General features: G+C 43.0%; 1 protein-coding gene across 3 annotated transcripts in view; it reads right to left on the minus strand.

The window, feature by feature from the left end:
• The window catches only part of fndc5a (fibronectin type III domain containing 5a), a 41,128-nt gene extending 25,960 nt beyond the window's left edge, over positions 1 to 15,168 (minus strand). The window contains exon 1 of one of the 3 annotated variants that reach the window (XM_039603806.1): positions 15,081 to 15,168. In XM_039603806.1, coding sequence (XP_039459740.1) covers positions 15,081 to 15,138 — 58 coding nt within the window. In that variant the 5' untranslated portion in view covers positions 15,139 to 15,168. Of the gene's footprint in view, positions 1 to 9,766; positions 9,836 to 15,080 lie in introns of those variants that run through there. The other 2 variants (XM_039603807.1, XM_039603808.1) reach the window with 2 other exon arrangements.
• Positions 15,169 to 15,403: the final 235 nt, after the last annotated feature.

Genomic DNA, 15,403 nt, shown 5'->3' on the forward strand with positions numbered 1-15,403 from the left:
CTGACCAATCATCAGCTGACAGAGACTACTAAAAAGCAAAAACTATAACTGAAAAGAAAGAAAATAAAGGAGTGAAATAAACATCATGCAGAGAGAATAGAATTTAATATTGCAGATGTGATAAGAGCATCAGGCTGGTGTGGCTCTGCGTCTCCTCTCAGTGATCACGGACTAAAGTCTGATCTGTAAAGCTATAACTGAAGCTTTGTACCTCACGTCTCATGTCTTTTAAATCCTATAATTTCGCACAGAGCTTATTAGTTTTTAATAAAACCTCGAAACTTTGGATCTTGGTGAAGCCACTTTCTCTTTGCTCCTTAAAATGAAGCCGTCTGCTGCAAAGCCCTTTGAAATCACGAATGTCTTTCCTGCTGGATGAGCTTAAATAATGAAACTCACATTTTCATTGATGTCCTTGACTTACTTAGTTTCTTTCTCTTTTATTGGATACAGTGATGACTGGCTGTTGCTTTGCATTTTTGAATTATTGTGTTTTAAGTCTGGAAAACAGACTTTGTCTTCTTTGTTCTTGAGTCTCAAAGATTAAAGGGTAAAAACATGTCCTTGTTATTTCTCCTCTGATTTCTGCTAAATAAAGTTCAACTCTCTCTTTGAGTGTCCTCACGTCCCACAACTTCTGGTCACTTTGTGCCCGTCTTTGGCTCCACTTCCTCATATGACTGCTTTTCACTTTGGGGACAAAGAGAGGGGATGCTGGCCGTGACTGCAGGTCTTAAATATCCACATGACATGCGAGTCTGCTCTAATGAAACACCAGACAGATGTCTTCATAAACTCTCTGCGGCTCACAGTCTGCATCTCCCCGAGAGATGGGGGTGACTTTGAGCAATGACGGATGTGTGTGTGTGTGTGTCATTGTTAGCCCGATGATGATCAGAGTGACAGCTAGTTGTCTACCTCACACTGTGCAGTGTAAAGGGTGACAGCTCCTTAATGTCCCCCTTCATTAGAAAACTCACCAGGACAGATTGTGTGTGCATGTGTGAGCGCACAGTCAAGAGAGGAGGCTAATTTGCTGTTTCACAACACAGACTTGTGTAAACACACACACACACAGTCTCCATGCATAAAGTCCATCATCGCTTAATGAACACTCTCGTCTCTCCGTTGACCTCAGAAAGAAAATCCTCCCTCCTCCTCCTCCTGGTAGAGATTATGTAATGTTGCATACTTTCGTTTGTGTTACGGCCCTGGGCATTGGAGGCAGTGAGACTGCCTTTTTGTGTTCATGCAAATCCAAGTGTGCCACGACTTGTGGGTGATTGGCTGCTGGGAGTCTTGTGCCAGCCTTTTTTTATGCAGATCACAGTGTGCCAGACCTCACGGACGATTGGCTGCCTGGAGATCCCATGACCACTCCAAGATCAATTGACTGGCTGATTGTCTGCACCTGGGAGTATAAAAGGCTGAAGATCTGTCACACTATGGGGAACTGCTGCTCTGAAGGGAACATGCAGTGTCCTCCTCGTCTACTTTGCATGTGAACGTTGTTTGTTAGCCCTGTTCGCTGTGTTAAACCTGATATACAGCTGACCTTAGTTTTACTGTCTTGTGTTTGAGTTGAACTGTGTTTGTAACCTCTGATATTCACCAGACCTTAGTTTTATAAGAGTCTTGTGTTTGCTGGCTCACCTTAGTTAACCCTTAGTTTTTATTCTTGCCTGTTCTTTTCATTGTGTATTAATTGTTTCCCCGGTGGTCTGTTGAACAGCCCCGTTGGTTTTCGGTTTAATGTTTGTAATAAAACCCTTTATTAACTCAGATTTCGTGAGAGGGCTTGTGTATGTTTCTCCCCTCCTGTCGCCTAGCGGAGGGGGTCGTAACATTTGCTTCAAAGAAAATGTTTTTAATAGAATCTCGTCTTTTGTTGACGATGCTGAAGTTTGTGCTGAACAGTTAGTTGAGCTGTTTTCTACTTTGCATTAGGGAGCTAACGTGTTCTCATTCGCACCTCTGTTGTGTAATTTCTAGAAAAATTCAGAGCATCTGTGCAGAAGTTGTAACAAATGTTTGTTTTTTTATAGTCGTTTCATTGCCGTCTGTTTTATTATTATATCTCTGAACTGGTTAAAATCTGCTGACTTTGGGATTACACTACGCAGGCCTATCGTTAGTGTTATACAGCACCTCTGTACCATGAGATGTGAGACCTGCCTGTACTGTACACATGCTTTGAAAATGAAGTCTATGAGTAAAACCCGTCTTTCTGCACTACACCGTCAGTGTGATACCTGGGCCGACAGCAGGGGCTTTTTCGAGTGGGAGATCATAAAGCTGGGTGGTGCTCCAGCTTCCATCCACCCCTGTGGTGTGATATTATTGATTCGTACCACCTTATTACAGCTCCGCAATCCTCAGAAATGCCTCTCTCCGAGTGAGGCCTCTGGGCTGGTTCTGCTCCTTGGGATGCTAATGAGTCAGTCTGCATGCTTTTGAACTAACATGAAAACTGCCTGTTAGCTACATCATATTTCACTGCTATCTCGCACTTAAGAGGCAAGTACAGGCCTCAGGTGCTGCTTACTTCCTGTTCTCCTCTTTGAATCACTTTGTGCTTCGCTGCGCTGCTACTAATTCATATTTAGCAAGTTAAAACACTTTAGTTCATTCCCAGCTAATAGTAAGTAAACAGTGACTTTGTATGGAACGTGCAACAAGCAGTAGGAACACTTTGCCGGGGAGAATAATACAGTTTTAAATTAGCATATGTTTATTATCCAGGGGTGAAGCTGACAGCAGTACCGGAGGAGCCGCAGTGGCTTGCTGCATGCCCCTCCATGCTAACGTGTTATTAGGCCTCGGAGCTGCGTGCGCTTCAGGCGCGCTGTGCTCGCAGAGGTCAGCTGGCAGCGATGCCCTCATTCATAGTTAATGTGCCATGATAGAGCCATCAGGATTTTGTGCTGATCTTGAATTTGCCCTTGCATGTGTCAGAGGAGACCATGGCGTGTGGCCTTGTCCTTGCAGACGCACACATCTATACAAGGATAACAGAGCGACTGAGCGGGGAGGGACGTGAACATGAGGTGTTTCTGTGTCTCCTTTAGAAGCTGAAGAAGCTGATAAATAATTTAGAAGTGCTTTCTAACGCATGTTTTACGCTCTCTCTTGTTTCATAATTGATTACCATAATTCCTTTTCCATAACTGACAGCTGCTTCCCAGCTGATCCACCTCTCATCCACAAGTCTGCTTCAAATGTTACGTAAACCACAAACAGGAGCTCCCCCTATGGATTTCCTCTTTTCTGCTGTTTCTTTGTCCCATCGTTTGTTTCAAACAGCTGCCAGCGCTGTTGGATCTGTATCCACCACCTCCGTGTCAGAGGAAATCCACCACAAACATTTCCTCTATTTCTTCTTTTATTCACTTTTGCTTTCAACACCTATTTTTCTGACAGTAACGGACACTTGGCGCTAAGCCTCCCCCTCACACACACCCGCATCGTCGATGTGTTTTTTGTCTCTTTTTATCTTTTGTCTGCCTCTCCAACGCTCCTCTCCATATTTCTCTACAGCTACTACACTGGGACTTTTTGGCAGCTCCTCCATAGTCTGCGGTGTACAGCTCTCTGCCTGTAACTGACACTTCAATGGGAATCTGGGTGCAGAGAGGAGATGGTGGGTGAAAAGGGGAGACGGTAATCTGGCTGTGACTCATTCATGCACTGTTCTACTATTGATTAGCCTCACGCTGCTCACGCGCTGCCTGCTGATCAGCTGGTTTACTGTGCAGGCAGATGAGCTGCTTATAAATGAAGAGCAGCTTTCAGCATGAAATATAATCCTCGTATAGTTTTTCCTTCACGGGAAAACGTCCCCGTTTGTAAGATGTAACCCATCGCTTTGTGTGGCTCACACTGAGCATGTTAGCCGTTACCATCTTGGCTGTTAAGAGCCAAAATGAGGTTAGGGAGACAATGCAGGGTGACTTAATACCTGCTAATTAGTGCCAAGACCCCACCACACAGGCCTAGACACTAATTGGTCACCATCTGGTAGACACCTGTTCCTCAGGAAAGTGCTCTAGGAGGCTTGCTAGCGTGAAATTGGTTGTAAAGAGGCATACAGCACTACAAAGAAAAACAACATGTGATTGCTTTGGTCGCCAGCAGGTTGCTGCAGTCGCCGCTTTCACCTCCAGCAACCACTTGCCGACAGGTCAGGAAATGCAGATTTTTCCCAAGCGACCAGACTTGCTAATCTAAAAAAACTGAAGCAAAGTCATCTTGAATGGCATATTAATATAATTAAAGAGCTTTAAAAACCCTCCAAAACACAACTGTGAAGTTTTGAATAGCAGGGACAATCTGCAGTTTCAGTATTCCGTGCTCATAAAATGCACAGATTAGAGCTTTACAAGTTAACTACAGAGACAAACCTTTTCCTGTACCAGGTCATAAACCTGCTGTTAATATGCTTTTTATTTATTTTAATATGAGAGTCTATGGGGATGGCCCCATGTGATCATTTGAGGGACTGCGGTGTTTTGGCACTGCTGCAGTGGCTTCATTTTAACCTGAGGGTTTCTGCCTATTCTGAGCACCGTGATGAGCCTCGTTGTGAGGCTGAGAGCTGTTTTTGCTGTCACCATATTTCCTTTTTAAACCAGATGTAACAGGAACAATACACATTACAGGCTACCAACCTGTCAAAGCGTATTCTCCTCTGTTGTCCCACTGGATACTGATGGGTACCACAATTTAGCAAATGAACATCGTGTTGTATTTAATAAGACTTTAAACTGGGGACTGAGCTCATAAACTTGTTATTGTTTACTGAGATCATGGCCGAAGTGGAGCTGAGGGTCGTTTTCCTCTTCCCTGGCAGACTAATTTTTTTTTTTTGCTTGCCGTTAAGACACTTCTGCACTGGCTTCAACCATGTCCGTCTTTTATATACAGTCAATACGGGAGTCCGTGTGGGTTTTCTGCACGTGTGCCTGTCTGTTCTCCGTGGTCCAGTCTGCATTTGTACACAGCGGCTCTGTCAAATTATCACACCTAAGGGTCCTTCTGTCCCTTTGCAGAGAAATGAGTTATTTACTCCAAGGAAATGAATTTTCCAACCGAGCGGACCACGAGAACAGGGAGGTGGGGAGGGTGGGCTGTAAAACTGCATCTCTCTCCTTCCTTTAAGTGCGCACACACGCACATTTCTCTAATTAAATGTCAAAAGGCAGCGTATGAAAATCAATGCAGCATTGTGTTCAGAGAGAAAGCCAGGCAGCTGATTCAAAAAGGCAAAGGAGTGCCGTGAGGCTGATTATTTGACAAGCCCACTGTTAATGAAATCTACTCTCAAATCAGGAGCAAGCCACCCCCCCGGCAGTGAAACAACCGTGCTGTGGGACGGGGCTGACGCTGGGCTTACAGCTTGATGCGACGTTATGAATATGATATTAGCGCTTCATAATATACTTAACGCTTTTCTCTGTATTTCACTTCAGTTACTGTAGCTCTCCCTCTCTCCCTGTGGATTTTCTTCCAGCCTTTTAAGCAACTGGAAAGTAATGCCTACAGTATGTGCCTGCGAGGATTCATATAACAGACAGGTGCAGGGGGGGGCGTGGAGACAACGTGAATAATATGCACCTCCGTGTTCTTCTCCCTTTGCCACTGGCGCTCTCCATGTTCCTCTTTGAGTTTCTCTCTCTCGAGCGCCATCTCCCTCTTGCATCCACTCCTTTTCTTTCCTTCAATCCATCACTCTCTCCGTGTGTGCGTGCGTCTCTCTCTCGCAAATATTCCCCTAAGAGTAGCACATGCCCTGAGGCGCCTGATGGAGGATCGAGGCCCCCCTCTGCCTGAACCAGACTCGCTGCTCGGGTTTGAGAAATTTACAGCATCTTAGACTTTGTGGCCACTCTGACAGAAGAACAAAAATATCCCCTGACTTATTTATGTCAGACACACTGGGGACAGCAGACAAACGAGCAAAAGTGTGTGGGTAACGGCAGGGCAGGTACCTTCGTGTGGGTTCCACCTGTGCCTCAGATTATTCAAATGTAAAAAATACACCATCTGGCCCACCACACATAAAAAAGACCCCCCCCCCCCCAAAACACAGCAGCAAATAAAAATAGTATTTTTATGCTCTGCTGAGGAGAGCTGGATGAGAAGGAGAAATCAAGTGGCCTACGCGCAGTTTTGTGCTTAAATCATCATTTAAACAGAAGCAGGCGGATCGATTTCTGCTGCTCGAGGCCGCCGTGGTTCTGAATTGGAAATTTGGAACCACAGTACTAAGCGACTGATTACAGACCTTAAAACTAAGTGTGCTGGCAGGGATGTAGGCATAAATTATGCATCGCAATCACTGAAGGGATGCATGTCTGTCTTCATTCGGAACAAGTAAATAACTATTTTAAAAATCAACTCAATGTGATGACGAAGTTTTAGATTTTGATATGGTTTCAAAATATTAACAAGATAAATGGTTTAACTGTGTAACACAGTGCGCACAGTGTACATGCTCAAAAGATAATAGGAAGGAATATGAACTTATTTAAACCTAACACTAGTGATAAAGATATTTAATCATATTCTATTTTATTAACCCATGCACCATTCTGCTTATTTAAGATATTTCTTACATACTTGTGCATATTGTAATTTTTAATAGTTGCAAGAAATATTCCCATATTTTGGACAGATAAAGCACATCTTATATTAAATAGCTATACGCTTTGTTTATGATGGAGGTTGTAGGATGGTAGAAAGAACATAGTTCCGAGATTAAAACCAGGACATGATTTCTGAAACTGACATTTCTCTTTACTTTTTTCTATTAATTTATTCATTCAGTCACTACAGCAGCAGCATTACAGACCAGAAAAATATTAATGTTTGAATTTGGGTGAACTGGCCCTTTAAGTCCTTTCTGTATTTTCTTCTGCTTTTGAGTCTTAACTTAACTTACAGGGGAAAAAACTACAGCGACCAGCCGGAGAAAGAGCAGAATGGAGTAAGAGATTAAGAAAGAGGAAAGACGACATGGAAGTTTTTACTCTGTTTAGGATACGTGCAGTGGAAAGCTAAAGATGGCCAATATTAATTAAACTGGGAATCCATTTTTGCCAAGCAGGCGAGTCTTTCCATCTGGTGGTGACCAAACTCTCAGCAGCCGTCACACCAGCTAAAAACACCTGTTTGTGGACTGTTGTGGAACTGAAATATGAAATATCACAGACAGATTTTCTTTAAGCATGTGTTAAAGGTGCCAGTTGTGCTTGAAGGGCATGTTGTACACTCGGGTCAGCCTTAAATTTCATACTAAAGCTTGCGTGGTGTCGTACATATATCCTGTGTATGAAATGTAAGTGTATTTGCTGATCTTCAGGAGTGTTGGAGGACTGTTTAACCGTGTCCCAATCACCATCCCAATCAAAGCTGGGGTTCAAGGTCCACCAGAGAGCATCTACTGGCAATGAGAACAATAAAACCTGGAGATGGTTCCCAGGGTTTCTGAATCATACTGCATGTGATGGTTTTTTTATACTTTGTTTCCAGACCACTGAAAACATCTAAGGTTGAACATCTATGGAGCTCTGCAGGTATTTGGTGTATGTGAATGAGCCTGCACGTCTGATGAATCTCTTCTTTGCTCACCGAGTGAACATGTTAGTAACACAGCTTTACATTCATGCCACCAACTCCCTCCAGATGGCAGCTTCAGCCCTCCTCCTCCCACTCCTCCACCTGCACACATTCAGACGTGATGCCGGGCAGATGACTGACTGCGTCAGAGAGCTATCACTGCCGCGTCAGTTTTTTGGCACGGCTGCTTTGTTCTCCCACGGGCCCAGGGTCCATATGATTGCGCCAATCTGTCCTCTGATGCCCGTTTCATTTCAGTTTTACACTTCAGAACCAGCAGCAGCCACAGCCGGAGGCACTGTCCACCCTATTCTCATGAACAAGAGCTTTCTTCAAAGCCTTCAGATTTGGCACAAGAATTGACTTGAAGACCCGCTCTGATTTTAGTGGGTCAAGGTTTCGCATGTGCAGATCTCAATTATCACAAAAACAAACTAAGAAATACTGCGACAACACTTTTATGGTCATTATTCAACGCCATGTTTCAGGAGCAGAAGGAGAGATTGTCACCATATTTCTGAATTTGCTCCCGGCCTAATGTACTAAATTTCCTTGGGAGTCTTCACAATATGTACAAGTCCAGACAGACATGAGTGGACTTGAAAGGCACGCAAACACAAGCTGGTAATTCAAGAAATTAGATCAAAGCGACGCCACTGAACAAATACAAATGTGCTCTGAGAAAAACCTCCAAGTAAAATGACATTTGTTTTCCAGCTCCTGCTCTTTGGTCTCACTCCGAATGCTGCCACCTCTAAAAGCTTCAGTCCGTATGCTGTTAACTACAAGGCCATCGCTCTATTCATCTGCATCTTGCAAAGCAGCTGGCGAGCTCTCAAAGACGAACTCAAACAGGCTTTTTTGAAGGGAAGAAGAGGGTTAAGGAGGTTACACGGTGCTGCAGAAAAGAGCAGCAGCATTGTGAAGTCGATGCAAACGCTCCGCCGTGCTGCCACTCTGAAACTGGTTTCTCATCACGCGTCCTCTCATTCGCCTTGTCAGATGACAACATGTGACGGGGTGCAGGAAGGATTAAGAAGGATTATCAGGGGACTATTGACAGTTACAAAATGTAACACAACAGGGGAGGATGGACTTTAATAAATAAATAAATATTGTATTATCTGTTATCTCACTTCTGTGCTGGAGTGATACACCAGTTCTGTCAAACCAGGCTTATAAATTAGTTCCGTTTCATCTTTTTTATTCTGTTTCACACAAACTCACACTCCAGAAACAAAAGAATGGAATTATTTGCCAATAAGAAATTATATGAAGTGCTAATATTGCAGCATACATCATACATAAAGATGGTTTCCATGGAAATTGTAAAAAAAGAAGATAATATAAAAAAAGGGATGTGTATAATTCAAACTACAGCATGACCTCAGCAGTGTAATCAGTTTGTGGTATAAATATATAATCCTAAAGCAGCTGCTGATGTCAGCATGGCTATATCTATCTTTCACAGGCACTGATATCTCACACATTACTCAAGCTTTTAAAGTTGTATTGGTGCAAACTAACATCTAAAAACCTAAGACATGTTTGGGAAAATCAGTCACCCAAGTATTCCTCTTCAGACGTGTTTGCACGACAGGAAATATATCTGGTTACATGATGCGCGATCGCTTGTGGTAGAAACCCCTGAACTTCTGTCAGGTTAAAGTTGGGTTCATGTTCAGTCGGACTGAGCTGGCATTTCTCACGGGTCATGTTGAGAAAAAACTCATTTATTCCAAAGAAGCTGTGATCACTGGGTTTCCCCATTGAAATAAAACGTGGATTTAATTTAGCTGGAACTTTGTGAGATGCAGGGTGTGCTCTCCACACATGCAGGTTTATGTTGAGCAGGGGTGGCTTGGCACTGTGTATTCACACCACTGTTACATGCACTTGCAGCATAATAAGAGATATCCCTGTCAAGCCCCCAAATCTGATGCAAGATGTTTGTAAGAAGAAAGTGCAGCGACTGTATGGAAAAACAACAACAACGCAGCTTTAAGAGAAAACGTTCCAACTGTAAACAAGGCTGCAAACAGCGAATAATTGCAAACAGCTAATCGTGCTTGTAAAATGGACTAACGAACAAACAGATAATCACAGACAAAATCCACATCCCCTGTGGATCTCACACACAAACACACACCTGCCATCCTTTCCGAGGCCCCGTAATGAGCCTATTCAGAAGGAACAGTGATGATTCAACCATCCAATCAGGATCCTGCTGCCCCAGATACCCGGCATGTCTACAGGACACAGATTTGAGTAAAATCGGGGGAGAGGGGTTGAATCCACAGGACTCAAGCTACAGAAAACAGCTTCTGATTTTAATTTCTACAAACGTGCTGTTGAACGTGAGAGCCTGACACCTTTTCTCTGTTCACTTACAATCACTCATCTAATTTCATGCATGTGACAAAAAGTGCTGTCTTGAAACAATAACATCGGAGCGCTGCAGGTTATTTTTTATTTTTTAAATGAATAATGCAGCCTGGTGTCTGCTGAGCAGCCCTTAAAGCATAAACAAGTATTTGTAATTTGAGAAACTGCTACGTGTGATAAATGGCACAGAGAGGCTCTTCCAAAGTCACATCTGTTTTGATTTTGCAGTATTTATGCTTTTCTGAGACGGATCGGAAGTCTCATAAATATTCAGAGTGTGAGTTTGACAGTGTGAGAGAGAGCGGGAGATGGGTAGCTTTTACAAACTTTGGCCTCTCTGTGGATGCTAAATGGCTTAGCACCTGACACATAATCTACTGTACTAAGACAGAATGCATCACCTGGCAGGTGGGTGCCATAATTTTCTTGGATTTTTTTGGTTTACAGCTCAAAAAAAAAAAAAAAAAATCAGAATCCTGTTATCTCTTGAAAGATTTTCCTTTTTCATTATTATAAACATCCCTCAAACAAAGAAAAGCGCCTGCAGCTTTTCCATCTCTGTTCACTTTCTTGATTGATTCATTGACTTTTCCTTTTGTTCCCCAAACACAGAACCGTTAGGGAGCGAGCAAAATTGCCTGCAAGGATTTATGGCCTCATTTAGATGAATGTGTTAAGAAAGTCAATTCACATTTTAAATGGAAACATTACCTTTCCTTTCATGGGACCAACCGATTGTTTATGAGTCCCTGTAAACACAGACAACCTTAAAGACGTCACCACGGTGTCAGTTTTACTCCTGCCGGCCCACCTCTCTGCCTTGGCACTGGTTTGGCCTGCTTTTCCTGCTGCAGGTGTCTAACTATGTTTAAACTAAGTGGGAGACAAAAGCTTGAATCATGCTGGAGAGGGAATCCAAAAGTGTCACCAAGCATTTTGACTCACTGAGGTTTATAACAGTAAGCCAAACAAATATGAAAAAGTAAAAATAGAGTGTGATGATGTGATAATTTTGAATGATCCTGATCTGTTGGATTTTTAAATTATTATTATTTAGATACATTTAGGAGATGAAAGGATTTAAAGGACACGGAGAGATTCAACAGTGGTCCTCTGGCCTGAGTCCAGGGACCAGAGGCATAAAACTCTGTAGTAAAACAGTGAGTCACATTCATAAAGCTGTAGGTCCTCTTTAATAATCACAATCCATTAACTGTATATAAAAGATGGAAAGACCTGCCATTGTGAAGATTTGAGCCAAACATTTTCAACAACAGCATCATCTGAAGTGAATCTGATTTATTCCCCTTTTGTAATTAAAAATAATTTACAAATTTAACTTCATGTTCTTTTTAATAAGACTTTACTTATTTGTTGGGCTTTATCATTACTTTTAATATAAAAGTGTTGAGAGAGATTACAGAGCGAGGGAGCTGAGGGTTGGCCTCGAAACTACTGACAGTCGTTATGTTGCCCCCTGCTGGCCATAAAAAGAATGTAAGTTTTATATGCCGTCTTGTGCATGTGCACAAGCTGGATTTGTACCTCTGTCTTCATCCATGAAAGGATGCAAAAATCCTCCTTTTTTTAGCATTTGCATAGAAAATTGGCTTTTGTGCCTCACATTTTGAGACACAGAAGTGAAAACAAGATTTTTTTCATCATCAGAGAAGTCTTGAAAAGGAAACAGGATTTTAAATGAACTCAACTTTATAAAGATCAGAGGAGAGGGCGCTGACAGATGTTAAAAACAAGCAGAAACCTACGGGAGGTGGCAACAACTGACGTTCCTTCAGTGGCCACTTGAGGCCGGCTGCAAAACAGAGTCAGTCTCCCCGTGTTAAACTACCCAACATCAAAGTGTTCAAATCTTTATTTACAGCCTGAAATTAAACTCAGTGTTGGGCTCGATGGACAGTTTGCCCCTTCATGGTAACTCTGAGCGGGTTTAATTTGTTTACGTCCATCTGGATGCTGGAGTCAGGGGCACGGCCACATTGATAGACAGGTGTCCCTGACAGGCTCCAGCTCCCCGTCACCTATTGGTGTCTGCTCTCAACTGCGGTGCTGCGTTTGAAAGCATTTTAATGGATTATCTGACTAATATCATGGCCCGCTGTGTGGAGCGGACCATTCAGGTAATTTGTGCTTTTGGTGAGTCAAAGTCTGCTCTTTTATTAGTAGCTTCAAAATGTGGAGTCTAAAACCGGTGGGTGATGTTGATCTTGCATAAACCATTAGATTAAATCCAGAGAGGAAGAACGTGCATACGGCCAATCACTCCCTGCTGCAGCTGGCCATTTTTAACCACCTAAACTGGACAGTTTATGTATTTTTCATCTCTTTGTGACTCACTATGATAACTGTGCATTTAAAGTCTGAGGCAAAGGAGTCAAACATAAGACCCGCGGGTCAGAATCGGCTCGGCAAAGACCCCAGTCCAGCCCACTGGACCACTTTGGAAAATTATTAGGAAGGCATGAATTTTGGTCTTTTACTTGTATTTCAGTTTTACAGCTTTATAAAGAACTCCTCATACTACACCACAGTAATCAAGTAAGAGATAAACAATTAAATAACAGACAAGTTGCTTTTTTTTTTTTTTTTTTTTTTTTTTTTTTTACAATCTACTATAGAAATGTCTTTTTTTCTGAGAAATAACAGAAAGGTTAAATGTGTAGTTATACTTTGTTACAGTGACAGAGATCACAGTGAGCTGTGTGTGGCCCATCATGTAAAATAAGTTTGACATCTCTAGTTTCAGGTATGTGTCAGTTAATGAGAGGAACAAGGCAACGTGTCTCTAGAGCATGTCAAGAACATCCAGCAGAATCTTAGTGGCTGAATTCTGAAGGTGATTTCAGCTTTGTTAGCTCGGTGGTGGATGCCTCTGCCCAGCGTCAGCTATCCTCCACCTCACTGCAAGCCCGGTTGGATAAATGATGCGTTTAAAATTGCTGATGAAAATCTCAGATCTGCTCTCAACTGCTGTGATGAAGCACCCACAACAGTTGTAAGCATAAACAAACACTTGATAACATTTGGAATTGCATAATAGCTTCTCTTTGAATGAGGCATTTATAGGGTTAATAAAGGCTTTATAACATAGTAAGGTTCTGCTGAAGTCCTTCCATCCATTTTCTTTACTGCTCATCCATTGTGAAGTTGTGACGGAGGGACTGGAGCCTATTTCACATGTCACAGGATGAGAGACAACAGAGCCTCAGTCTATTCCAGGACTAACACAGAGAGAAACACACCTATGATCAAACGGCTGCCCAGCACATGTTCGACTAATAATTGTATCCATCAGTTGCTGTTTCGTAAGAGAAACAACAAACAGGGATGGAGCGATTCTGGCTGATATTTAGATTTTATTTTCCTTTCATCAACTATTTCTGCCAAAGAAATAATAAAAGTCTACATTATTATTATTATTTTAATCACTGAACCATTTGAAGGGTTTAGGCTCTTTATCACATCATCGTTTAGCATCTAGCACAAAACGTATGCAACCTAACAGATCAACACTGGCCGCTGACATCAGTACATTTTCAAACTGATATCAGCCAATACAGACGTTCAGCCAATATAAATTCAAAGAAACAAACTCATAAAATGAAGCTGTTAAAGCTGCAATCAGCATCATTTCTGCACACTGACGGGAAATAAAGTTCCTTATTGTACCTTTAAAGGTGCTGCTGTTATTCTCCATCCTTCTACACCAGTTTTAAACCACTGGTGGCATTTTCTACTTTAATGCAACTATAGAAAAATTCACTTTTTGTTTTTCAAGCGTAATATTGTTTACAAGGTATCCATTTATTTATTCATGTAATTTGAAACAGGCATTCATATAGTGGTTTTCTCGTCCTGCTTGCCTCACACAGCTTTATCCATCATGCATTCCCCCCTGTGGTCAGTTTAAGCAAGCAAACTAATCTGACATACTTGTCTTTGGACTGCAGGAGGGAACCCACCTGTAAAACCCACCAGGCACACGGAGACCAAAGACTTGGGAGGGTTTAAATTTGCAAGCACGAAATGGTTTGTTTTAGTTACCAAGAAATCAACAAGAAACTCTACAAATGTGTACATTGTTGACACTACAGAGGTCTAAGGGGCACATTTGTGTAGTCTGTGCCTTTTACTGTACATCTATTTCTGGAAGTGTAGGAGACGAAAACGCACAAGAAAGACTGAGGGTGTGTGTGTGTGTGTGTGTGCGCGCGTGCGTGCAAGAGACAGGAGCAGGCTAGTGATGTATCGTGAGTGGAAAGGCTGTGGAGTGGGAGTGTGCCGAGCGAACTAAAGGTGCACTTTGATGGCAGGAGTGTAGTGTGGCACTTCATCACAGAGAGCGGTCAAGTGTGTGTAGTTTGAGATCTAAAAAGCCTGTTTTAGAGATGTGCACACACACAGGGTGTGCTGGATACTTCCACAGCAAGCATCAGAGGGCCCCTGTCGCTCCCTGGCAGTCCAATCATGTATTTCTAGTGACCAGTGGCAGTCGATTACAGTCAGACTCAGAGGGAAGTGTCTGTAATGAGCTGTCGAGTCAACAAACGTCCCTACATACGTCTAATTTTCACACTGGGATAGTTTGCCTGTGTGTCGACATGCAGCGGTTTATAGTACCGACCTGAAATGAGATTCAAAGGTCAGCTTGGATCACATCAAACACACACCCCTACGCACACACAGTCACCGACACACACAGACAGACAGTAGCATAGTTTAGCCCCATTGTGTCTGGTGATGTGAATCCCTCACCACCACTAACTGTAGCATGTTTAATTAGACTACAGCACAGAAATGCATGTATTGTCTTACAAACACAGCCTTTCCCCACAAACACACCAGACTACGCAGCGTCTCACAATAGCAACACCACCAACAACACTGCTTTAAATCTGGAGCCCAGCACCAGCAGCATTTTTCTCACACAGATGCCGATAGAGGAATTCTTCCACGGTTCGTTTAGTTGGAAGAAAATAGAGATAAAAGCCACTCTGGAAGGTGCTGCTGCGCTGAAATTCGCGGAACATCTTTGTAATTGCACACAATCGTAAACTTACCCGCTGTGACCAGAGAGACGCCGACACAGCTGAGGACGAGCAGGAAAATTCTCTCCATGTTTCTAACGCCAAGAGGACGCGCGGTCCCATGCACTCTGGCCGGGGGAGCCGTGTTAACCGCCGCGTTGTGCTACTTGGCATTCACGTCAGTTCGCGCGTGTCATCTCGACTGGAAAGGCGACAACGGCGCTCTGTCCGCGGGCTTTTCAGCACCTCGGACAGCGCTTCGGCAACACCTCCGCTCACTCGGCACCCTCCAACCTCAGACCAGCAACCTGCAACCAGCAGGTGAGCTTCATCATCGATGCGTCGTCGATCCTCCA

Source organism: Oreochromis aureus, linkage group 19 (genome assembly GCF_013358895.1).
Source record: "Oreochromis aureus strain Israel breed Guangdong linkage group 19, ZZ_aureus, whole genome shotgun sequence".
In the NCBI taxonomy this organism is placed as follows: domain Eukaryota; kingdom Metazoa; phylum Chordata; class Actinopteri; order Cichliformes; family Cichlidae; genus Oreochromis; species Oreochromis aureus.